This window comes from Muntiacus reevesi, chromosome 4, assembly GCF_963930625.1.
Source record: "Muntiacus reevesi chromosome 4, mMunRee1.1, whole genome shotgun sequence".
NCBI lineage: Eukaryota > Metazoa > Chordata > Mammalia > Artiodactyla > Cervidae > Muntiacus > Muntiacus reevesi.
In genome coordinates, this window is record NC_089252.1 from 127,477,158 (window position 1) to 127,504,732 (window position 27,575).

Below are 27,575 nucleotides of genomic sequence, written 5' to 3' on the forward strand. Positions count from 1 at the left end.
TTTTGGAGCCCCCCAAAAGAAAATCTGTCACTGTTTCCATTGTTTCCCCATCTGTTTGCCATGAACTGATGTGAACAGATGCCATGATCTTTTTTTTTTTTCCTGAATGTTGAGTTTTAAGCCAACTTTTTCATCTCCTCTTTCACTTACATCAAGAGGCTATTTAGTTCTTCATTTCTGCCATAAGGGTGGTGTCATCTGCATCTCTGAGGTTATTGATATTTCTCCTGGCAATCTTGATTCCAGCTTGTGCTTCATCTAGCCCAGCGTTTCTCCTGATGTACTCTGCATATAAGTTAAATAAGCAGGGTGACAATATACAATCTTGATGTACTCCTTTCCCAGCCACCAGTCTGTTGTTCCACATCTGGTTTTAACTGTTGCTTCCTGACCTGTATATAGATATTTCAAGAGGCAGGTCAAGTATTCTGGTATTCCCATCTCTTGAAGAATTTTACATAGTTTATTGTTGTCCACATAGTCAAAGTCTTTGGCATAGTCATTAAAGCAGAAGTAGATATTTTTCTGGAATTCTCGCTTTTTCGTTGATCCAACAGATGTTGGCAATTTGATCTCTCGGTCCTCTGCCTTTTCTAAATCCAGCTTGAACATCTGGAAGTTCACAGTTCATGTACTGTTGAAGCCTGGCTTGGAGAATTTTGAGCATTACTTTACTAGCGTGTGAGATGAGTGCAATTGTGGGGTAGTTTGAGCTTTCTTTGGGATTGCCTTTCTTTAGGATTGGAATGAAAACTGACCTTTTCCAGTCCTGCGGCCACTGCGGAGTTTTCCAAATTTTCTGGCGTATTGAGTGCAGCACTTTCACAGCATCATCTTTTAGGATTTGAAATAGCTTAACTGGAATTCCATCACCTTCACTAGCTTTGTTTGTAGTGATGCTTCCTAAGGCCCCTTGACTTTGCATCCCAGGATGTCTTGCTCTAGGTTGGTGATCACACCATCATGTGTGTGTCATGGGTCATGAAGAACTTCTGGGTCATGAAGAACTTTTTGTATAGTTCTTCTGTGTATTTTTGCCACCTCTTCATAATCTCTTCTGCTTCTTTTAGGGTCATACCATTTCTGTCCTTTATTGTGCCCATCTTTGCATGAAATGTTCCCTTTGTATCTCTAATTTTCTTGAAGAGATCTTTAGTCTTTCCCATTCTATTGTTTTCCTCTATTTCTTTGCATTGATCACTGAGGAAGGCTTTCTTATCTTTCCTTGCTATTCGTTGAAACTCTGCATTCAAACAGTAATGTCTTTCCCTTTCTCCTTTGCCTTTCGCTTCTCTGTTCACAACTATTTGTAAGGCCTCCTAAGGCAAACATTTTGCCTTTTTGTCTTTCTTTTCCTTGGAATGACATCTAATCTTGTGATCATACAAGATGCTTGAAATGATTTCAGTTTTTTTGAATTTACCAAGGCTAGATTTATGGCCCAGGATGTGGTCTATCCTGGAGAATGCTCCGTGTGCACTTGAGAAAAAGGTGTAATTCATTGTTTTGGGGTGAAATGTCCTATAGATACCAATTAAGTCTAACTGATCCGTTGTATCATTTAAAGTTTGTGTTTCCTTGCAAATTTTCTGTTTGTATGATCTATCCATAGGTGTAAGTGGGGTATTAAAGTCCCCCACTATTATTGTGTTACTGTTAATTTCCCCTTTCATACTTGTTAGCATTTGCCTTACATATTGTGGTGTTCCTATGTTGGGTGCACATATATTTATAATTGTTATATCTTCTTTGATTGATCCTTTGATCATTATATAGTGTCCTTCTTTGTCTCTTTTCACAGCCTTTACTTTGAAATAATTACTTTGAAATAATTTAAAAGTCATTTTGTCTGATGTGAGTATTGCTATTCCTGCTTTCTTTTGGTCTCCATTTGCGTGAAATATCTTTTTCCATTCCTTCACTTCAGTCTGTATGTGTCCCTTGTTTTGAGGTGGGTCTCTTGTAGACAGCATATATTGGGCTCTTGTTTTTGTATCCATTCAGCCAGTCTGTCTTTTGGTTGGGGTAGTCAACCCATTTACATTTAAAGTAATTATTGATAAGTGTGATCCCATTGCCATTTACTTTGTTGTTTTGGGTTTGAGTTTATAAACCTTTTCTGTGTTTCATGTCGAGAAGATCCTTTAGCATTTGTTGAAGAGCTGGTTTGGTGGTGCTGAATTTGCTCAGCTTTTGTTTGTAAAGCTTTTGGTTTCTCCTTCATATTTGAATGAGATCCTTGCTGGGTATAGTAATCTGGGTTGTAGGTTTTTCTTTTTCATCACTTAAGTATGTCCTGCCATTCTCTTCTGGCCTGAAGAGTTTCTATTGAAAGATCAGCTGTTATCCTTATGTGGATCCATATGTGTGTTATTTATTGCTTTTCCCTTGCTGCTTTTAATATTTGCTCTTTGTGTTTTATCTTTGTTAATTTGATTAATATGTGTCTTGTGGTGTTTTGCCTTGGGTTTATCCTATTTGGGTCTCTCTGGGTTTCTTGGACTTGTGTGGCTGTTTCCTTCCCCATTTTAGGGAAATTCTCAAATATTATCACCTCAAGTATTTTCTCATGGCTTTTCTTTTTGTCTTCTTCTCCTGGGACTCCTATGATTCAAATGTTGGGGTGTTTAACATTGCCTCAGAAGTCTCTGAGATTGTCCTCATTTCTTTTAATTGTTTTTCCTCTCTGCTTTGTTTATTTCCACCTTTCTATCTTCCACCTCACTTAGCCTATCTTCTGCCTCCGTTATTCTACTGTTGGTTCTCTTCAGAGTGCTTTTGATCTCAGTTATTGCATTATTCATTATTGCTTGATTCTTTTTTATTTCTTCTAGGTCCTTGTTAAACATTTCTTGCATCTTCTCAATCCTTGTTTCTGGTGTATTTATCTGTAACTCCATTTTGTTTTCAAGATTTTGGATCATTCTTACTATCATTATTCTGAATTCTTTTTCAGGTAGACTCCCTATCTCCTCCTCTTGTTTGGTTTGGGTGGACACTTATCATATTCCTTTACCTGCTGGATATTTCTCTGCCTTTTCATTTTGTTTAGATTGCTGTGTTTGGGGTGGCCTTTCTGTAGGCTGGAAGTTTGTGGTTCCTTTTTATTGTGGAGGTTCTTCCCTGTGGGTGGGGTTGGACTAGTGGCTTGTCAAGGTTTCCTGGTTAGGGAAGCTTGCGTCGGTGTTCTGGTGGGTGGAGTTGGATCTCTTCTCTCTGGAGTGCAATGAAGTGTCTAGTAGAGAGTTTTGGGGTGTCTGTGGGTTTGGCATGACTTTGGACAGCCTATACTTTAATGCTCAGGGCTGTCTTGCTGTGTTGCTGGAGAGTTAGTGTGGTATGTCTTGCTCTGGAACTTGTTGCCTCTTGGGTGGAGCTTGGTTTCCTATGGAGGTTTTTGGATGAGCTCTTGTCAGTTAATGCTCCCTGGAATCAGGAGTTCTCTGGGGTTCTCAAGTTTTGGATTTAAACCTCCTGCCTCTGTTTTTCAGTCTCATTGTTACAGTAGCCTCAAGACTTCCCCATCCATACAGCACAGATGATAAAACCTCTAGATTAATGGAGAAAAGATCCTCCACAGTGAGGGACACCCAGAGAAGTTCTCAGAGTTACATGGACAAGAGAAGAGGGAGGAGGGAGATACAGGTGACCAGGAGGAGAAGAGGGGGAATCAAAAGGGGAGAGAGCAATCTAGCCAATAATAAATCCCCTATGTGTTCTCCACAGTCTGGAACACCCAGAAAGGTTCATGGAGTTACATAGAGAAGAGAAGAGTGAGGAAGGAGATAGAGGTGACCAGGAGGAGACGTTCAGTTCAGTTCAGTCACTCAGTCATGTCTGACTCTTTGCGACCCCATGAATTGCATCATGCCAGGCCTCCCTGTCCATCACCAACTCCCAGAGTTTACTCAAACTCATGTCCATCAAGTTGGTGATGCCATCCAGCCATCTCATCCTCTGTCATCCCCTTCTCCTCCTGCCCCCAGTCCCTCCCAGCATCAGGGTCTTTTCCAATGAGTCAACTCTTCACATGAGGTGGCCAAAGTATTGGAGTTTCAGCTTCAGCATCAGTCCTTCCAATGAACACCCAGGACTGATCTCATTTAGGATGGACTGGTTGGATCTCCTTGCAGTCCAAGGGGCTCTCAAGAGTCTTCTCCAACACCACAGTTCAAAAGCATCAATTTTTCGGTGCTCAGCTTTCTTCACAGTCCAACTCTCACATCCATACATGACCACTGGAAAAACCAGAGCCTTGACCAGACGGACCTTTGTTGGCAAAGTAATGTCTCTGCTTTTTAATATACTATCTAGGTTGGTCATAACTTTCCTTCCAAGGAGTAAGCATCTTTTAATTTCATGACTGCAATCACCATCTGTAGTGATTTTGGAGCCCCAAAAAATAAAGTCTGACACTGTTTCCATTGTTTCCCCATCTATTTGCCATGAAGTGATGGGACCAGATGCCATGATCTTAGTTTTCTGAATGTTGAGCTTTAAGCCAACTTTTTCACTCTCCTCTTTCACTTTCATCAAGAGCCTTTTTAGTTCATCTTCACTTTCTGCCATAAGGGTGGTGCCATCTGCATATCTGAGGTTATTGATATTTGTCCTGGCAATCTTGATTCCAGCTTGTGCTTCTTCCAGCCCAGTGTTTCTCATGATGTACTCTGCATATAAGTTAAGACGGGGAGTCAAAAGGGAAGAGACCAATCTAGCCAGTAATCAGTTCTCTAAGTGTTCTCCACAGCCGGGAACATCCAGAGAGATTCACAGAGTTAAGTAGAGAAGAGAAGTGGGAGGGAGGAGATAGAGGTGACCTGGGGGAAAGCCAAAAGCAGAGAGAGCAATCAAGCCAGTAATCACACCCCTAAGTAAAAATGGATACTGAAGATTAGATTCTTAAAGGTACAAAATTAATACCAAATACCACAAAGAAAAAGATTAAAAATCTAGAGGTTAGACTCTCAAAAATATAATATTAAAAATACAAAACAAAATCAATCACAAAAAGTATTAAAAAAATATATGAAACTTGCTTTAAAAATAGGACCTTTTTTGCAAGGTAATAATAGTTTATAAAAATGAAAATGAGTAACAAAGAACTTAAAAATTAAAAAATTTTTACAAATAAAAAATGCTAATAGTAAAAATATGTCTAGGAATTTCTTTGGATCTGTTGTGGGCAGTGTGGGGTCAGTTCAGTTTCAGATAGTTCCTTTTTCCAGCTTGTACTTCTTCTCAAGGTCTATAATTCCCTTCTAATGCTTAGTCAATGTTAACTACAGGGTTTTAATCTGTTGCACCTGTCATTTCCAGAGCTGTTCCTCTCTTTGCAAGTCTCTCCAGTGTCTAATTTTCACTCTGACACAAGGGGCGGAGGTGGTCACTAATTTAGGCTCACTTGTTCAGTTGTGCTATGGGGAGGGAGGGGCGCTGCAAACAAATATCCCTGGCGTGTGTGGGGAGTGCTCGTGGTTTATGGACCACACTGGGTTTGCTCCAGCTCACTGCAGCATGCCCTTTCCTAGTCTACACTGCTCAGGTTCCAGGTTGCTCTGCAGGGGTGCTGTCCAAAGCAGACCCAGCACTTCATGCACCTCCCAGGTCTAAGCTGCTCAGGTTCAGGTTCTCGGGTCCTTCACAAGGGCGCAGACTGGGTTGGGCGTGCGTTTTGTGCCTTTCCCAGGTTTGAGCAGCTCAGGCGACCGGGTACTTGTGGAGCATCCTGTCCCAGGAGGACCGTGCGTCTTAATCACCTCCCGGGTCCTGGTCACTTGGTTTCCTGGGTGCGCTGTGAGAGCGCCGTCTCAGGAGTGCCGTGTGTCTCCTCTGGGGAGCTGATCTCAGGCTGCGACCCTACTGGCAGATGTCAACCATCCAGGATCCCGGGAAGACTGGGTTAGCAACTGGGAGCCTGCTCACAGTTTGGTGAAGGATGCCGGTCTCTGGGACCAAGATTGCCCCTTGCCTTCCGGCTCTGGCTGTCACACCCCGGCCTCTCCGCGTCCGGCAGAGGGCGTGTGGGGGAGAGGGCTGTACGCAGCCGGCTAACTCTCCTTTGGTATTCGCTCAATCCTTTGTTCTGTGAGTCGGCCAGGCTGCGTGTTAGGTTAGAGCCTTTCGCAGGAAAGTTCTCTCTCTGTCTTTTTCTCTCTCTGGCTATCCCACAGTTTGGGTTGCTATCTCACGTTAGCCCCCAGATTGTCCTCAGGGCATTCAGGCCTGGTCCTTGCCCTAAGCACCAATGATGCAGCCCGTGCCTACCTGACCAGTACCCGCTCATGGGTGGTGGATGCGAGCATCTGGGCTACTTACTTCTCTGCTGAGAGTTGTGGTTAGGTGCATATTTTCTGGGTTTTGTGTTTTTTCCACCCCCCCACGCCCCCCACCCCTGTTTATGTTGCCCTCTGAGATTCCAAAACTCCCCACAGACCCGTGGTGAGAGGGTTTACCTGCTATTTGGAAACGTGTCCTCCTTCACGACTCCCTCCTCAGGACGGGTCTCCATCCCTCTCTTTTGTCTCTCTTTTTGTCTTTTATATTTTGTCCTACCTCCTTTTGAAGAGAACAGTCTGCCTTTCTGGGTGCCTGGAATCCTCTGCCAGCAGTCAGAAGTTGTTTTGTGGAAGTTGCTTAGCATTCGAATGATCTTTTGATGAATTTGTGTGGGAGGAAGTGGTCTCCCCATCCTATTCCTCCGCCATCTTGGGACTGCCCCTCTTTTGTATATTCTGTTGGCTATTACTGTTGTTGATGTTAAGTTATGTTATTAATACCAGTTTCCTTATCTAATGGATGTTACATAAAGTGGTGTGTTGAGGTTATTTAGGCAGTGGGTAACAGTGGGAGCTCTGGCTTCAGACACACCTGTTTCAGATCCCAGCCCTGTCGATACTAGCTGAATGCTTTTTCTGCAAGTTCCTTTAAAGACCCAATTAAGCATTGTGAAATGTGGCGTGTGTGTGTGTGTTTGTGCACATTTGTGTATACTCATTAAATATGGGTGACTATTTTATGGCGGCTTCCCTTGTGGTCAGCTGGTAAAGAATCTGCCTGCAATACAGGAGACCTGGGTTCGACCCCTGGGTTGGGAAGATCCCCTGGAGAAGGAAAAGGCTACCCACTCCAGTATTCTTCCATGGGATTGCAAAGAGTCTACACGACTGAGTGACTTTCACTTTTCTTTTATGGCAGCATAATTTACTCTTACCTTTGTAAATTTGCTTTAGTAGCAGAAATCCCTAGTACTCGTGGAAGGTAAATACAGAATCTGGTGGCTCTTCACTTCCTCGCAGGCACACGTGGAATCTGGCCTCAGCAGCCTTCCCTCTTCTGATGATGGAGGGAAGCAGTGCACAGTGGGAGGGCCACTTAAGGCAAACAGGTCACGCATTCTTTCTCAATGAACATATTCACACAGAGCGATTTCTGAGCTCAATTCATATCAGCCGGGAGCAAAGAAGAGAGAGGTTTTGTGGTCGGTTTCCCAGGAGAGTAACATTTGTCTAAATGGTCCCCATCTGAAATAGGTTGAAGACAGAAGTAACTTGGGACTGTATCAATCTCTTTATTAAAGAAAGGACACAGAAGGAGTGTGAAAGAATAAAGCCTTGCATGGGAAAATAAAGGCAAGTAGAAATCAGGCCATAGAGCAGACGAGCAAGGAAGGCATTTAGTAAAAAGGACAAAGGAAATAAAATCTTTGTTATAGTAAACGAATTGAATCTTACAACATTACTTGATTTATTTGACTTGATTATGACTCAGGGATGCATGGTTGATTAGATAAAACTACATCCTAATTTTGTTTCATATGCTTGTGGTCAATGATATTATTTTAGAAAATATCTATTTGCTGTCCTCTTTGACTTTTATTTCAACAATGATTAATTAATTTGCTAGTCAAATCTTATTATAAAAACTTAAAGTAATTTTCTTCCACCTTCTCTTGTTTTATTGAAATAAATAAAGTTTGAATTGACTAAGAGTCTTCTGACTGGAAATAATTTTGTAACATAGAACTTTCTATTATAAAGTTGCTTATGGTACTATGATTTGGATTGACTTCCATGTGACTTGAGTGGCTTATTTTAGGACAATAAGCCTGATACCACTTGTTTTTGAGGGGTTTCTTATAGTCCCAGCAGTTTTTCAAGTACAAATGAACCTTAGTTTAGAAATCATACCTTAGTTTAGAAATCACTGTGGATTAAATAAATGTAAAGTAATATAGCAGAAAGAGACATACAGAACTGGGTTAAAATGCTGACCCTCTTTCTTATTAGCTAAAGTACCTCAGAGCAAATCTTAACCACGTGGAGTCTCAACTTTATTTTTTTTAAAACAAATGTACTATCTACTTCATAGATGGTTGAGTATATGCAGCACACCAGGCATATGGTAGGTGCTCAGCAAATGTTTATTTTATGACTAACCCCACTTCCCAAACCTGCTTAAAGCAGACAATTCATAGTGATTTACAACTCTCTTCTTCCTTCTTCCAGTTTGCATTAGTTATGAAAAACTCATCAGTCATCAGCATAACCATTTAAAACCACTGCTTTGGCTGGTTATACAAGAATTGTACTTACCACATTTAATGTAGTATAATCTATAAGAATACTGAATCACTATGCTGTTACACCAGAAGCTAACGTAATATTACAAATCAAACGCTAACAGAGTTTTGCCAGGAGAACACACTGGTCATAGCAAACACCCTCTTCCAACAACACAAGAGATGACTCTACACATGGACATCACCAGATGGCCAATAAATCAGCTATACTTCAATTAACAACTGAAGTGAATGATACTTTAAGAAATAAAAGAAATGAGAATTAAAAAAAATTGTGGTGCAGTTCAGTGAGGCAACCCTTATCTAAACAATTCAACATCCAATGTTTACAAACTACCTAATGTGTGGGACCTTTTATTAAGACATAGGGAAGATAGTACTAGAACAGACACATGTAAGAAAACAATAGAATCTACCTTACGGAATTGTCACTGGGATTAGATGAGTCAATGATACATGTAAAGTGAGTGGAACAATGGTTGGGCCGTGGTTAGCACTCAAAAATGCTAGTTTTTGTTATTGTTTTCTCTATAAGACACTTAATGAGTTACTTGCAGTTCATTGGATGAACCCTCCAATAAAGGTTTGTATAGATTGCTACGTATGGGGACTGTGGTACATAAAAGAATGCACTAAAAAGATTGCACTAAATTGGATCTTTAGTGATGAGAAAAAATCTTTTAGTTTTCTAGGCAGAAGATGCTGTCCTCAGTGAAAGTCACTGAAAGTTTGGGAAGGTTAAGGGGAGAAATTATGGGCTCTAGGGCACTGTTGTCAGAAAGAAAGCAAACTGAATGAGATGATGCATATTTATATAGACAGTTTCACTTCTTCACCTTTACTCAACGACTGTGTCTGCTCTGTGTTGGACATTGGAACACAACCATTGACAGGATATTCATGGTCTTTTGGAGTGAAACTTCAAGTGGGCAACATACACATTGAATAAAGACTCACTTTACTGTGTTAGATGAACTATGAGTGAGGAAGCAGAGAACTAGGGGAACATATGTGATTATTTATATTTGAGAGAGGAGGCAAGAAGTCAGGATCCCTGACTTGTGTGTTAATATTTGAAGCAAATATTGAAGAAAGGTACCTTACTTCCTCTTTAATTGTCTTTTCAGAATATCTCATGTTACCCAGAAATTTAGGCTCCTGTCTCCCTTTTATTGTACTAAGCGATAGCAAAAAGTTTAAAATATTGCATCCAGTCATTTGCCTGGCCTTTATTTCTGTGATATGAAAGATACTATGTGGTAAAATAGGGGAGAAAGACTGGATTTGACTCTTCCATGGTTTAGATAGAACATGCTTACAACTGTTGTAACAAATATAGATGGTTTTGAATATGACAAGATTGCTGATTTTTTTAAAAACTGAAATTAGTAGTTGATATTAAATAGCATTTGCTTCTTCTTGAAAGGATGGCAGAGCACAAAGGAAAGTGTTACATTCCTGAAAGCTGTCCCTGTATCTGGAAAGATTGGGAGTACCTCTCAGGGGAAGTGATTGCCACACCATGCTATACCTGGTAACGAGATCTGTTTATTGTACAACTTCTCTAAGAAATTTTACTAGTTCCAGTCATCTTGTATTTACTTAATGTGATAAATTTCATCAGAAAGCAAGCCAAATCTGAGTAAATACGATTTTAAAGGCCTTCAGGAGTTGATGAGAAGATACTACCTACAGGGGGATCATTATTTTTATGCCTATTTGTTCGACCAAGAAGTAAAAAATGAACTATGACAACTTGAAAATATAATAGGAAAAGCATATCACTAATTTATAAATAATAAATGTTCCAAAGAGAAGGTCATATTTGATGGAAAGTATTCTGTTTGGAAATAATCCAAAAGAATTCCATAAAATAAAATTAAAATACAGTTTCCTTGAAATGTGGATAAAAATTCAAGCTTGTGAATAAGTCCTGTCTGTGATTGAACAACAACAAAAGGTATTGAAATGGACTCAAGTAAAGGAGATAACATTGTAGTCTTTTGGTGACTGGCAGGTTTATGTTTAGTTTTTCGTTCCATCACCTGTTTTCAAAGTGACCCAGACACAATTTCTGGGCTTGTTTGTGATGTCTTAAGACAGAATGGTAAATATATGCCTTATCTAGCACTGTAATAAAATGTTATCAAAAAGAATTGGCCATATTTATAAGAGCTATTGACTCAGTGAATACCCTTGAATACAAACCTTCCAATACTTATGCTCCCTGAAAAATACTAATTAGATTATTTTCTAATAGTGTTTGTCGACGAGGAATGTTCAATTGCACATATTATCCATGCCCAGCAGTGTGCACAGTATATGGGGACCGGCATTATCATTCTTTTGATGGACTGGAATATGATTATATCAGTGATTGCCAGGTATTTTTGATAAAGGTATGTCACAGTTATGTTGTTTGGTTGCTAAGTCTTATCCGACTCTTTGCCACTCCATGAAGTATACCTGCCAGGCTCCTCTGTTCGTGGGATTTCCCAGGCAAGAAAACTGGAGTAGGTTGCCATTTCCTTCTCCAGGAGATTTTCCCGACCCAGGGGTCAAACCCAGGTCTCCTGCATTGCAGGCAGTTTTTTTTTTGTTTGTTTTTTTTTTACCGCTGAGCCACCTGGGAAGCAAATGTCACAATTACTTGTTTTAGTTACAGTTATGTAGAGACAATGTAAAAAACAAGTATGTTAAACCATGACATATCACATCCACATCTCTTTAGTAAAGCCCATAAAATTTATAGCAATTTTAAATTAATTTCCTTAACTAATTGTAAAGTTTTATTATTTGTAAGTGATGAGCTGATTTCATAACCTTTCTGTGCCTCTGACTTCTCATTTGTAAAATGAGGATAATAATTGTCCCTATCTCCCAGGGGTAGTTCTCAAGATTGAATGAAATAAATATAATAAATAAATGAAATGAAATGAAATAAATAAATATAGAATTCAAATCAATGAAATGAAATGCACATAGTACTTACTATTAGGTAACTGCTCAGTAAACATCAACTGTTTTTATTTTTATTGGTTTAATTTGGTGAATGTAAATATAGGGCATTAAATCATGTATTGGACCATGTATTGTTTATAATTGTATCAATTAAAATGACATTATCCTCATTTCTAGACATGCTATTTTGTTGATATGTTTTGGTAAACTCTGGGCTTTGTATATCTGATAGAATCCTTAAAATTTCTCATATCTTTAATGCATTTGGATTTTCTGTATCCCTAAATTTTATTTAGACATCGTTGAGTCCCAGAATCACATTTCTAAATGAAAAATATAAATTTTAGGAAGAAGTTGCCCAAGAATAAGCAAAATAACATCTTTTCACCCAGCAAGGTAACCTGTGATTTTCTTGAATGTGTGTTTTCTTCTGGGTAAGGCTTTTATGTTATTAGTATATGTCAAGAAAGTAACACCCATTTTGTATTAGTTATTAAACAAATAGTAAATCTATAGCCTTCCAAACTTAAGCAAAGCTCCTGCTATGTTTCAAGGGAAACCATCGAGTTTCCCTTTCAGTACTACTTTTAGCCTCTTTTATGAACAATTTTAAGTTTCTTAAAGAATAAATCCCTGGGAATGGATTTGGCAGTTAGATAATTACAGAAGATGACAAGGTGCCCGTAGGGGGTGTGTGTGTGTGTGTGTGTGTGTGTGTGTGTGTGTGTGTGTGTGTGTGTGTGTGTATGTGTGTGTGTGGTTTTGATACATCTTGGCGCACAGGAAAGTCACAGTGATACATATCCATTCTATGAGTCTTTGTCCTCTTCAAACAAGTATTATTTTGCAAATAATTTTACATGAGGATTTTCTTACCTCTTGAAGTTTAGTTTGTAAATTGAGAAGCCTGGAAAAGTAAAAAACAATTTAGAGATTTGAATGCATAAACTGATACTTTTTTTTCCTCACGATGTTTCAGACTGATTTTATACCAAATCCTTGCTTTCCTTGATATTTAGGTGTCTCTGATACTCCTTAAGAGCCCTCTTCCTTTGCATTTCTGGCTGTTATGCTCTTGTGGTCCTTCACTGTCTCTTCTGGTTTCTCCTTTGTCTCTTTGTTACCTTTTCTTTTTGCATAAGTCCCAGACCATAGATGACTGAGTTGGCCCCTTCAGGGCAAGGACCAAACCCTAGTCACCATTGTTTTAGCAGTGCTGACACCATGCTGGGAACACAGTTGTCCACTGAATGTTTACTGAACTGGATGTCTGTGCTGGGGTCTCTCTCCTTTCCTCCTAATGCTTGGTAAGGTCATCCACCTCTATAATTTAACCTCACCTACAAGCTGATGAGTTCCAAACTGACATGGACAGTTCTGACCTCACCTTCTAGGCTGCCTTCTGACTCAAGTTCATCCCTATAATAATACATATTTTTCGTTCTGTTAATCTAAGACTCACATTGCTATCATGTCATTGCTTTTTAAGAACTGCAGCTGACTCCCATTTACCAGCTTCCATAAAATCGAACTTCTCAGGATAATCCAAGGGTTTTTCTCAGGGTATTTTTCTGTACCTGATTGCCTCTACTCCCTCAAAGTGACTTTTCTAGTTCATATTTATCTGTTCTGTTCTTACACATCCTATAGTATTTGATAGTCCTCATGTCAAAAGTAAGCAACCCATTACATTCTGATTATTTCATATGTGCTCAATTAGATTGTGTGTCATTTTATGTCAGAGAATACATTTTATGTCAGAGAATACATTTTATGTGTTCTCTGTTATACTTCTTTCGAGTTCCTCACTAGGGCTAACACAATTATGGTTGTATTTTAAGAGCTAAAAAATTACTTGCTCTGTTTTTAACCATTTTTTAGAGGGTAGAATTCAAAAAGTTACATTTAATTAGTAATCTTATATTTGTTATAAATGCATACATATGCCTTGAACATGAAGTATATAGAGCAGTGTTCTTAAACTTTAGTATGTATGCATATAACTTGGAAATCTTGTTAAAATCTAGGTTCTGATTTTATGTGTTTGGAGCAGTATCTTGGAGTCTGCAATTTTAAGTAAACTACTTTGATGTTTCATGTCCATTGTCTACTCTTTGAATAGGAAGAATGTAAAGCATTTCCTTCTTTAAAACACCAATTTTAACCATTTTAAAAATTCTCCTCTTCTTCTGGATAGTAAACTTTGTCACATCTAGAAAAAAACAAAGTATCTGACAATACTGTATCAAATATGACTATCCATCATTAATGATACTGTTGCAGGAAGGGGGACCCCTTCCAGGGCCCGAAACTGGGCTCTTGTCTAACACTCGGAAATGAATTGTCCGAGGAGACACATGCTGACAAAGCAAGAGATTTTATTGGGAAAGGGCACCCGGGTGGAGAACAGGAGGGTAAGGGAACCCAGGAGAACTGCTCTGCCGCGTGGCTCGCAGTCTTGGGTTTTATGGTGATGGGATTCATTTCCGGGTGGTCTTTGACCAATCATTCTAATTCAGAGTCTTTCCTGGTGGCGCACGCATCGCTCAGCCAAGGTGGATGCTAGCAAGAGGGATTCTGGGAAGTGGACGGACAGGTAGTGTCTCCTTTCGATCCTTCCCGAACTCTTCCGGCTGGTGGTGGCTTATTAGTTCCGTATTCCTTATCAGGATCTCCTGCCATAAAACAACTCATGCAAATGGTTACTATGGTGCCTGGCCAGGGTGGGCGGTTTCAGTCAGTGTGTTTTCCCTAACAATACTGTATCAAACATTGAATATATCATTAAGGTTAATTAATGATGCTTTTTGTGGTTTCATTTTAAGTAGCAAAAAAAATTCTGCCAAACTTTGTTTTCACTTTGTGTATGGAAAAATTATTTAGAAGTATTTACTAAAAGCATTTTAAACCTTGTCCATGTATTACCATCTTTGTAAACATTTTCCAATGTGTGGTCTTTGCTCACACATTATCATTTCATTCATTTAATACACAATTTTCAGAGCCTATGTAAACTGTTAGCAAAGACATTCCTTCTCTATATATTAGGATAGATTTCTCCAAGAAAATTCTGAAGTTTTGAAAACAGGGATCATACTCTGTATTTCTTTTTTCCTTCCCCTCTATCGTTTTGCAAAATGCTGGGCATTTAGCAAACTCTTAATAACTACTTATTTGATCTGCCTGGCTCTTTCTTAACTCATAATCTGTCTTTGCCATAGAGAAATCATAGTATTTTCCATTGTATTTTCAAATAATTTTTCTTAGTTGAAGTATAATTAATTTACAGTATTATGTTAGTTTCAAGTATACAGAAAAGAGATTGTGCAGAAAGTAGAATATTTGTCTCAACCCTGATTCCTGACAAAATGAAATTATCTTCTCATGTCTGATGCTGAATGATGATAACAGTCATTTTTATTGGTACTGAATATAAGAGTGCCATTTTATTTGGCAGGCAAGAGCCATTAACGTTTGGTTTTCAGGCTTTGTAAACCTCATTTCCTCTCATCACTTCAATTTGCTGCTATATTCTTCTGTAAAGATACATACATCATATTCAGTCTCAAGTTTTAATGAGATATGCCTACCTGTAAATGAGAAGACATGTCGCAGGGAGTATTAGTCCAACATTTGGATAAAATGTTAAATATCTGGGTTAAGATCTATCATTAGGGTTCAAGTGGCAAAAATTAGGTATAAAGAGTATGAAAAATCTAAAGTTTTAAGTTTTAGAATTGTATATGATTTTTTTTCTCTGCCAAAGCAGAATTATTCTTTTTTATTTAATAATGTTCTTTTAAAAAAGAAAATGTGCTTACAAAGAATAATCTTTGAAAATTAAAAATGAAAACTTATGTTAGTAATTAATTAGAATTATACTAGTGAATTATTGATTGTATTTTAATGAGCATATTATTGAAATTAATAAGCCAGAACCAGGACCCCAGAATGGATGGGGTAGTTTGACCAACATATACTTAACAAGCCAAGAAATATTTTATTTGACCATGGAGTAGTAATGATTTCATATCAAAGACAAATTAGTGATTAACAAATGCAACCTAATAGTCATGGCTTTGAAATATTATCATGTCAGATAGTAAATTTTTCAATGCTTGGAGATGTTCTACTGCAATAGTTTTATAGTTGTTATTATTATTATTATTTTTGCTTATTCCATCTGCTTCTTTTTCATGGCAAGCTCTTTTTTTTTTTTTTTTTGAGAATCAGCATTTCCTTTGAGAAGGATAGAATGACTGCCAGCAGCATTCATTGACTTGCTGCTTTTTCAGAGGCAGGATCCACTTCTGTGGATAGCATATTTAATTCCTCCTTCTTTGTCAAGCAGCTCTCTTTCCTCCCTGTCTTGATTACAAATTCTAGGCTTTATCTTTGTCATTTGTAAAGCATTTTTATTTGGTAAAACCTATCATTTACTTTTTTGGGCCCTGTGAAGTATATAGTAATATAATTCATAAAAATTTCACTTTTATTTGCCAATTGGACTTTTAAAAATTAATGCTTACTCAACTTTATCTTAAAGTATAATGCTACTTGACTCTGACATTCAAAGGAATAGTAAGCCTGTTTTTTAATCTCTGGATTGTGGAGTCTTAGGAAACTTTGTTCCAAGTGAATACTTACCCTATCTTTGTTTATGTTTAACAAACTGTAAAAATTCAAATTCTCTGATATTTTATTCATTTTGAGGCTGTTTATGTTATACTGTACTATACTGTAAATAGCGCTTGGAATATAGCCCAGTAGTTTTTACATGTATTGAAGCAAACCTATGATAAAGTCATCATTGTATTTCCTGAGGTAAGACTTTTTTAAGAGTAAAAAGAGTTGAGAAAGCAAACAGCAACTTGACCTCTGCTATGAGCTCAGAGAAAGAGAACATTGGGTGTTTTCAGCAAAAGTGAGAAATTTAATATTCCAACTCCCAGATTTCGGAGTCAAACCTTGCTTCCATTACCTATGACAAGCCCCAGTCCCTGCTAGTTTTCTTCCTATAACTTGTTCTAGATTTGACTTTTCAACATTCTGTTCAGTTGATACCTCAAATGTTTGCTGCTCTCCTTAAGTCTCTGAAAACCCTTCTAATATCACTCGCAAATGTATATTATTGCATCATTTTTCATATCATTTTTCTGTGTGATTTCTATGTGTCAGGGCCTATGCTGAAAAGTGAAGGTAAAGGATGTGCAACATAGATATGAGTCTTGCCTCCTCCTTCAAAATTTAGATTGGTGTGAGAGAGTCTAAATCACCAAGTCACAGGATTCAGATAAAATTGCAACTGTAAAAGTTAATGATGACATTTGCAAAATCCAGTTGAAACTTTTTAATGTTTATGTTCCTTTTTGGAAGTAGTTCTTACTTTGTATTCTCTGAGGTATCCCTCCTGCCTCTGCTGGTCTTCGTCTTTGACCCCCCCCTCAGGCTCTTCTGGTGGACTCTTTCTTAAAACACTGGGTCTCACAAGTTCCGTATTTTCATGTCTGTCTCCTCATAAGATTCTTAGTTACCTGTAATCTCATGATATCTTGAAGGATAGACCTGTATGTATTTGTATATGTGTGTGTGTATTTATCCATTCATCATCCATCCATCTGTCTATCTAGGGAAATGAAAACAGAGAGTAAAAGAAGTCAAAGGAAATCATTACACTCTATTTAGGCAGATATAAAGATCTAGATAGAGCTTTCTCTGTCAAATAAGAGTAAAATGAAAATTAATGGCACAGTAATTATAAAATAGTGTGGCACTTCGAGAGAGAGAGAGAGAGAAAGAAGTAGCATGTAAACATTATGTGAAAATTTCACTGTGAATAAAATTTATCTCCCCATAAATAAAAATATTTTCTGCCTTCCAGAGGTTATGAAAGACATGATGGAATTAACTAATAAAATTTTAAGTGTATATTCAGGGGATATAAGTAAGTGAAAAAGAAAATGATAAAAATAAAGAACAAATTGCAGACCAAAACACATTGTAGAGTTGAGATGTAAGCATTTCTTTTAAAAGATAAGCATATGATCCTTTGCTTACTTTCCTTTCCTTTTGGTTCAAATGTGAGAGATAACTGGCTAGAGTTGTCTTTGTGTGTGTATGTGTGTGTGTGAAATACAGTCCCTTGGTCCATCAAAGAAGGTGCTGCTTTGAGGCCCTTCAGCTGTGGAATATAACCCATGGCTGACTGAAGCTGTTGTACCAGCAGTGACTCCTTGTGGTATAGTTATCCTTCATGGGGCTGGGACTATGACAAGTCTTCAGCTGACATGTCAAGTAAAATAATATATTACCTTCAGAGATACTGATGTTTTATAGTTCAGAATCACTTGGGAGAATATTCTCTATCAATGTTTTCAGTACCTAAGCATAGAAGTTTTGAGGAATCCATGTGGCACATGGCTCTTGACCTTTTTACTCTAGTTTTATAATCATTTCTTACTGTGTTGCTTAGCAACTCTGTAACATTATCTTCAAACCTAATATTAGCTTGAAATATATTAGAAATGGAAATTGGAGAAACATGGCTCATAGGAATTGATATTGTTTCAAGTTACTGTCCGCATAATATAATATTACCAGGCAGACCATACAATATAGACTACTTCTTGGCATTTCTGAGTTAATATACAGACTAGAGCTAATACTGAGGCACTTTAATTAATAGTAATAGAAATGTAATGGTAATAGAAATCCTTGCAGCCAGCTTTTCAGATCCCTTAATCTAATAAATCTTGCTGACAAAGGTTTGTCTAGTCAAATCTCAGTTTTTCCAGTAGTCATGTGTGGATGTGAGAGTTGAATCATAAAGAAAGCTGAGCACCAAAGAATTGATGCTTTCTAACTGTGGTGTTGGAGAAGACTCTTGAGAGTCCCTTGGACAGCAAGGAGATCAAACCAGTCAATCCTAAAGGAAATCAGTCCTGAATATTCATTGGAAGGACTGATGCTGAAGCTGAAACTCCAATACTTTGGCCACCAGATGCAAAGAACTGACTCATTGCAAAAGACCCTGATGCTGGGAAAGATTGAGGGCAGGAGGAGAAGAAGGGGATGGCAGTGGATGAGATGATTGGATGGCATCACTGATTCAATGGACATGAGTTTGAGCAAACTCTGGAAGATAGTGAAAGATAGGGAAGCCTGGAGTGTTGCAGTCCATAGGGTCACAAAGAGTCAGACATGACTGACTGAATAATCACAGAGAGGAAAAGTAAAACAAAACCCTGACTTATATATTTCTTCTTTGAAAATCATTCATAAGGGCAGAAATGTATGGCATTTTTATTTTTTTTTTGAGTAATACAATGCCATAATCATCTTAATGACCCTTATTATTCTCCTTTTCAAAATTTAGGCAATACTTTAGAAAATAATTATTAAGAAGAAGAAAAAGTTCTCAGTTCCTATGAGTAAGGAAAACTGGGTCACAAAGGGGCACATTAATTACTCTGTCAAGAGCATTCATTATAAACCTGTTGTCTAGGCAACATGCTATAGTAATTACTAATAAGACAGAATTTGGCCAGAACAAGAAATATGTTGTGCTAGTATTCATATTGTTGGTGATATAAAAAACTAAGTATGGAGAATTTATATCAAAACCTATATGATTTCCAGACATTTGAGAGAATTGTCAATTTCCTTTCTATGATATCCCACCTTCCACAAGTTAGTGGAAGGACTCGTAGCAATGGGGCTTTAACTTTCATAGCGATAAGGACCACTTCAAAGATGTAGTGAAAACCATGGACTCTCTTCCTAGAACATTATACATACTCAAAACAATCTTTTACAATGAGCTTCCAGGATCTATAGAAATATTGAAACCAATTCATGAAAATGGGATACAAAATCAGAAACTGTGTTTCCAGAGTGAGTTCTTGGTGGATTGGAGAGGGAAGTGGCTGAAGGCAGGTGATGGTAAGGATATGGAGAGCAGGTTGAATTTAGAGTGTGAGAGATTACATAACATTCTCTGAAACTAAACTTTCCCTATAACCTACAATTGAATTTTCTCCTCAACCATTTCTAAACTCTTCCTAATTTCTCTAGAAGTGGCATTAAGAAAAAACAGGGTTTTGAACTCTGTTCTTATTTAGCTAAATGACTTTGGACATTCATTTAATCCTTAACCTCTGTTTCTTTATCTATAAAATGGAGATAATGCATAATTCAAGAACTGTGATAAGACTTAAATGAGATCATGCATGTAAAGTTCAAAGTAAACCCTCATATGCATTATTTTATTTACTAACACAGTATCAAAGTTTTATATTTATTTTGATTTTATCTTTAGGCAAATAATTATTTAGCCAGAGAACTCCTTAAAATACAGCAAAAAATATTGTCTAAATGAAAATATCTCTTTTAAAATTTCCTTAAGTGACGTATCTTATCGGATGTTTGATGGGAAAAAACTGGTTGATAAATCTGAGCTGTAATAGTAAATGAAAAGTATGAAAAGGCAAAAAGACATGACACTGAAAGAGGAACTCCCCAGGTCAATAGGTGCCCTGTATGCGACTGGAGAGGAGAGAAGAAATAGCTCCAGAAGGAATGAAAAGGCTAAGCCAAAGTGGAGACAATGCCCAGTTGTGGATGAGTCTGATGGTGAAAATAAAAAGTCCAATGCTGTAAAGAATGATATTGCATAGGAACCTGGAATGTTAGGTCCATGAATCACAGTAAATTGGATGTGGTCGAACATGAGATGGCAAGAGTGAACATCGACATTTTAGGGATCAGTGAACTAAACTGGAAGGGAGTGGGTGAATTTACTCAGATGACCATTATATCTACTACTGTGGGCAATAATCCCTTAGAAGAAATGGACTAGCCCTCTGATCCATGGCTGATTCATGTCAATGTATGACAAAACCCACTACAATATTGTAAAGTAATTAACCTCCAAATAATAAAAATAAATGAAAAAAAAAAAAAAAAGAGTCTGAAATGCAGAACATGCTTGCAATCTCAAAAACAACAGAATGATCTCGATTTGTTTCCAAGGCAAACCATTGAATATCATAGTAATCCAAGTATATGCCCCAACCAGTAATGCTAAAAAATCTGAAGTTTAAAAGTTCTATGAAGACGTACAAGATCTTCTAGACTAACACCCCCAAAAGATGTCCTTTTCATTATAGGGGACTGGAATGCAAAAGTAGGAAGTCAAGAGGTATCTGGAGTAACAAGCAAGTTTGGTCTTGGAGTACAAAATGAAGCAGGGCAAAGGCTAACAGAGTTTTGTCAAAGAACGCACTGGTCATAGCAAACACCAGTTCCAGCAACACAAAAGATGACTCTACACATGGACATCACTGGATGATCAATACCAAAATCAAATTGAATTATATTCTTTGCAGTCAAAGATGGAGAAGCTCTATACAGTCAGCAAAAACAAGACGGGGAACTGACTGTGCCTCAGATCGTGAACTCCTTATTGCAAAATTCAGACTTAAATTGAAGAAAGTAGGGAAAACCACAGAAGGTGAAGTTGCTCAGTCGTGTCTGACTCTTTGCGACCCCACGGACTGTAGCCTACCAGGCTCGTCCATCCATGGGATTTTCCAGGCAAGAGTACTGGAGTGGGTTGCCATTTCCTTCTCCAAGTAGGCCATTCAGGTACAACCTAATTCAAATCCATTATGATTATACAGTAACTGACTAATAGATTTAAAGGATTAGATCTGATAGACAGAGTGCCTGAAGAACTATGGATGGAGGTTCATGACATTGTACAGAAGGCAGTGATCAAAACCATCACCAAGAAAAATAGATGCAAAAAGGCAAAACAGTCATCTGAGGAGGCTTTACAAATAGCAGAGTAAAGAAGAAATGCAAAGGAGAAAAGGAAAGATATACCCATCTGAATGCAGAGTTCCAAAGAATAGCAAGAAGAGATAAGAAAGCCTTCCTACGTGAACAATGCAAAGAAACAATAGAATGGGAAAGACTAAAGATCTCTTCAAGAAGATGGGAGATACCAAGGGAACATTTCATGCAAAGATGGGCTCAATAAAGGACAGAAATGGTAGGGAACTAAAAGAAGCAGAATATATTAAGAAAAGGTGGCAAGAATACACCGAAGAGCTGTACAAAAAAGATCTTCATGACCCAGATAACCACGATTGTGTGATCACTCAGAGCCAGACATCCTGGAATGAGAAGTCAGGTGGGCCTTATGAAGCTTCACTACAAACAGAGCTAGTGGAGGTGATAGAATTCCAGCTGAGCTACCTCAAATCCTAAAAGATGTTTCTGTGAAAGTGCTGCACTCACTATGTCAGCAAGTTTGGAAAACTCAGCAGTGGCCACATGATTGGAAAAGATCAGTTTTCATTCCAATTCTAAAGAAAAGCAATGCCAAAGAATGTTCAGACAATGGCACAATTTTCTTGGACTCCAAAATCACTGCAGATGGTGACTGCAGCCATGAAATTAAAAGATGCTTGCTCCTTGGAAGAAAACGTATGTCAAACCTAGAGAGCATATTAGAAAGCAGAGACATTACTTTGCCAACAAAGGTCCACATAGTCAAATCTATGGTTTTCCCAATAGCCATTTATGGATATGAGAGTTGGGCCAAAAAGAAGGTTGAGTGCTGAAGAATTGATGCTTTCAAACTGTGGTGCTGCAAACAGCTCTTGAGAGTCTCTTGGGCTGCAAGGAGATAAAATCAGTCAATCCTAAAGGAAATCAGTCAATCCTAAAGGAAATCAGTCCTGAAGATTCTTTGGAAGGACTGATGCTGAAGTTGAAGCTCCAATACTTTGGCCACATGATATGAAGAGCTGACTCATTAGAAAAGACCCTGATGCTGGGAAAGATTGAAGGCAGGAGGAGAAGGGAACAGCAGAGGATGAGATGGTTGGATGGCATTGCCAACTCAGTGGACATGAGTTTGATCAAGCTCTGGGAGATGGTGAAGGGCAGGGAAGCCTGATGTGCTGCAGTCCATGGGGCTATAAAGAGTCATACATGACTAGCAACTGAACAAGCACAGCAAATAATAAAATGGAAAGAAAGCTTTCTTGGAACAACATATTAAGAGGAGATATTATAGATAAAAGTTTGGAGATTGAGTTAACTTGCTATATTTTTATTAAATTCTTTACATTATGAGATAAAAAATGATTTTTATTTTAGGAGTAAGTTGTATTTCATTTTCAATATAATTCATTATAAATCTCAGAATTCTTTAAGATTTAATGAAAAATAAGTAAAAATTATTATAATATAGATTTGTATTAATATAATATTTTTGACATTTCAGAGTACAGATGATTCAGATATATCTGTCATTGCCCAGAACAAGAAATGCTTTGACAACGATATTGTTTGTTCTAAAAGTGTTTTGATTTCGGTTGGGGCCACTGAGATTTACCTGAATGATTCTCCTTACAAACAGGTTAGTGAATTATTTTTTGTAAAATCATTTTAACTTGTCCTGAGTATACTGAAAAGAAAATAGAAGCAGTTTGAGGTACTTTTCTTTATAAGTGGTTACTAGATTTTAATTTTTTTCTTTGTCATTTTATGTGGCTTCAGTAAATCATACTTGATTTGTCTCTTTTGTTTACACTCCACATCTCCATTTGCCAATTCTTTCCTTGCCATCAGTTACCTGGAGTATTTCAACATTATCCAAGATAGACATTATCCAAGCTATCCAAGCTAGCCTCCAGTTTTAGTTCATCCCCTCTGATCCATCTTGCCAGACTGTGGCCAGGGTGATTTTTCTAAGATGGATATCTCATCTCCTGTCACCCTTGTGTTTTGAAACTTTCAGATGACCTCCCATGGCCCTTACAAGGCCTCCCCAACCTGGCCATGGCCACCTCTCCTGCTGCGTGTCTCATCAGCTTCTGCTTCAAGCCCATGTTCTAGAAATTGGAGCTTTTATCAGTTCTTCAAATGCTCTGTATTTTTCTCTCACCTCTGACTATTAATGAATGCCATCGCTCCTACCTGGATCAACCTTTCCATTTAACCTACTCTTATGTGACAAGTCTTATCTTATCTCCTTCAAGGAGACCCTCCTCATGTGCTCAAGCTCCCTGTCAACATGTGCATCACACTTTGGTGAGATTACTTGTGAGGTGGTCTGTCTTTTCTATTTGTCTATGAGTTCTGTGAGAATTGAGACCACTGTTTTCTTTGTTCATTCTTGTACTTGGAGGTAGTGCAATTTGAAAGAATGAATAAATTTCATTCATTCACTCATTTATTCAAATGTTTACTTTATACCAAAATATGTGTTAATTATTGTGGCCACAACAATGAAAAGACACTGTACTTTGCTTTCAACTTATACTCAGTTGAGGGATCCATTCAAGTAAATGAGGCTGTGTGGTGTGATATGCGATGGTAAGAGTGTGCTTAGGAAAGCAGGACCATCCCTAAGAAGAAGACCTCAGCCAACTTGGGATGTTGAGGGTAGTTGTAAAGAGCATAGCCTTTGGAGTCAGTCAGTACTCACTTAGAACCCCTGTTCTGTCACCTGCTAAGTCCGTCACTTTGGGCAACCCCTACAAGCTGCAGCTTTCACATTTGTAAATTTGGGATGGTTATGAAACCCCCTTCCTAAGTTCGTATGAGAGTTAAATGAAAGATGTATTTCAGGAAATTCCTCTCCTCCTCACCTTCATCCTCCTTATTTTTGAAGGCTCAGAAGACATGCTTTGGGGAAAATGATTGGAACTGAATCTTTAAAGGTTAGCCAGGTGAGGAGAGAGCATAGAAAGATAGTACAGAGGAACAGTCATGTTGAAAGGAACAGAGTTGGAAGATAAAATGGCGTGTTTGGAGAACTCAAGCGGTCTAGTTTGGTGGAGGTGGATGGAGATGTTGGAGGAAGGGTGAGGCAAAGAGATTCCGGGAGGAGTGTCCACACTGACCTTCACGCAGGAAGCTTAGGGACAAGGGCAGTGATAAGACGGCTGTGTAATATATTTGAACTTACTTTACAAGGAAGACATTTTGGAATTAAGCAACATAATTTGACATATGGCCTTTAAAAGTGGCCTATTTTTGAGTTTTTAGATGAGCACTTCTCAGTCTGGTTTGCAAAAATTCTGCATTCAGTCATCTAGAATATTAATCATAAGCTGGTTCATGAACTCCACCTCAGGTATTAGAATGGCTGAAGCTGATGACAACATTTTAATGGTACCCCAAATTCTTCTGTACACTAATATTTGAGAATTGGTGCCCTAGATCAGAGCTCATGTCCCAGTCAGAAATGTTGAGACCAATCAGTCAGTGATCAAGATTTGAGTAAAACAGTATAAGTCATGTTGACATCTTTTTGAAATAATTACTGCAGTTTGGGGGAGCCTTCAGCTGGATATTAATTTATTGGTGAAAGTTTTCTCTAAGAAAAAAGATGTGTTTTAAAAAAAAGAAAAACTGAAAACAGTAAATGCTCTTATAAAGACTGTTTGTCCGGCTCTTTGCGACCCCATGGACTGTAGCCTAGCAGGCTCCTCTGTCCATGGGATTTTCCAGGCAAGAATGCTGGAGTGGGTTGCCATTTCCTTCTCCAGGGGGTCTTCCCTACCCAAGGATTGAAACCAGGTCTCCAGCATTGTAGGCAGACGTTTTATTGTCTGAGCCACCAGGCAAGTCCAAGAAAAAGGATGTGTTAAAAAAAAAAGAAAAACTGGAAATAGTAAATGCTCTTACAAAGACTGTTTGACACATTTTTGAAGTGGTAATTGCAGCTCTGTGTAACTTTCATCTTGCATTTTTCACCTGAATGGAGCTGTTGATGAATCTCCTTCATATCAGTTGTGAAGTATAAAAGAAGATGAAGAAAAATCATAAAAATAGTTCGACCCTAACAAATCCCTGGTTAATATTTTTTCTTAAACATCAAAAGTGAAAATAAGTACCATTTATTTTATGGCAGATGGATTGCTCATTTAGGGGAAGGGAAAAAAACCTGTTATTTTTTCAATAAATATACAATTCTAATTTTATCAAGTATGTAGGATATAAACATGAGTTTATTTAAGCTGTATTTTAAATTTTTTAATTCTTCACTTTTATAACTTATTTCTAACATCACTTGAGTTTATTTACAGTACTGTAATTCTCCTCTGAAGTGGTGGTCTCTATTTTGGGCAATGCATAATACTTCATTCTTATAAGAAGAAACATCTTTGCTTCCTAATCTGAAAAAACGGAAGTACAGTATCTCTTTCTGACCCAAGAGAATTGTTCTCTTGTAGCAAACTGCCCTGTCTAATAAAAATGAAGGATTTAGCTCTATAGGCAAATATAGAGAATGAACTTTTACATCAGGATAACTAATACAAAACCAATCTGAAGGAAGTCCAATAATCTTATCCAAAAATTTATTTTATGTTCCAGTGATATGTCAACCAGCCCGAGGGAAGTTTAATAGGAAAATACATGACAAAGTGTTTCATGGATTGGAAAGGAGCTCTAAGCTACAAGCATTTCACTTACTTCCTTTGATTATTGCTGCTCAGGCTGGAAGCTGGGAACTCTGAGTAGGCCAGTGCAAGAAGGTATTAAAAATATATGAGTTACCCTTGATCTAGAAGGTGCAGATACTGCCGTAAACTTGACAAAGTACATCTTGCTAGGAGCTAACATTCACAAAGGGAGGAAGACAGATAATAAAGCCAAAGACAAATCAGATGATGAAAAGGTCCTGAAAAGTATAATCAAAATGATAAAAATAGATTCTATGGCAGAGAGTGATATGGCAGACTGGTATGCTACATTTTGTGGACCTAGTGAAATGAAAATGTATACCGCCTTGATGAAAACAGGAATTTTTTCCCTTTGTTTTGTAGTCTTTCTTGACTTGCCATAGTGTTTTTTCTTTATTACTTAATGCCTTGCTTACTTGGACACAAGTATACTTCCAGGTTGAACGCAGACCCTTACAGGTACTGAGGACATTGCCCATAACTCCAGCGTGGTGCTTGGAAGCAGAAAGAAATGAGGTTAGGTAGAGTCCATTAACAAAATATTTACTGTCCTATACAATATACTGAGCACTTGCAAGTATGATGTTGGTCTAGGAGACTGAAAACTTCTTGTGAATATGAGTTTATGTGATTTACCCTATGAAAGACTTATAAAAATGTACACTCTAGTATAATGTTTCCCAAACTATGCTTTTGTTATTCCTTGGGAGAAAAAATAACCAAAGGATTTCATATCTCCTTCACAATTTTAATTTTGCTTCTGGTTAAAAATTTACTTTATTTGCTTTGATTTAACCATGCATTTTAAAAATTATAATGTGAGTTAATTTCAGTTTAGAGTCAGCATAATCTTTTGTAGGGTATAACTCTTACCCATAAAGAACATTGCATATTTTCACTTTAGGTTGAAGGTACTCTAAATTTTCCCAATAGATTCCATCCTTTCTAGCACACACATTATGTTCTTTTAGTACACAAACATCATCTGTCACTTTACTATTAAAAATCCTCTGTTGAGGGCATTTTGCATATGAAATAACAGCCATTGACTGTGATGGGAAACTTGATGGCAAAGAGTCTCAGACTATGCTTGTCATGGAATCCATGCTGTAGCTATCTGTGCTTTCTCTAGTTCTGTAAAAATCTCGAACTTCCTGCCCCCCCCCAAGCCTTTATTTAGCCGATTCCCTTTGCTTGCAATGATTTCTTTCCTCATTGTATTTTCCATCCCTTTTTATTTTCCTATTTATGATCTCCTACAGATCAATAATATATGTCCTACCTCTTGCAAGAAGCCTTCCTGAGTTCCTTTGATGGAGATTCATCTCCTCATCCTCCTTACCCCCTCTTTCTCTCTCTATAGACAGACACACACACATTTTATGCTTACGTTTTTCAATTATGCAAAGTCATACGTTTTTGGTGGTTGTTGTCTCTGAGTCCTGTCTGACTCTTTGTGGCCCGATGGACTGCAGCACATTAGGCTTCCCTGTCCTTCACTATCTTCTGGAGTTTGCTCATATTCATGCCCATTGACATTTTTGGTA

General features: G+C 37.8%; 1 protein-coding gene across 1 annotated transcript in view; it reads left to right on the forward strand.

The window, feature by feature from the left end:
* OTOGL (otogelin like) overlaps nucleotides 1-27,575 on the forward strand; it is a 170,891-nt gene that overhangs the window by 65,553 nt on the left and 77,763 nt on the right. Inside the window, 3 exon segments of the mRNA XM_065935470.1 lie at nucleotides 10,008-10,115; nucleotides 10,842-10,980; nucleotides 22,839-22,973. Of these exon segments, the coding sequence (XP_065791542.1) occupies nucleotides 10,008-10,115; nucleotides 10,842-10,980; nucleotides 22,839-22,973 (382 nt within the window).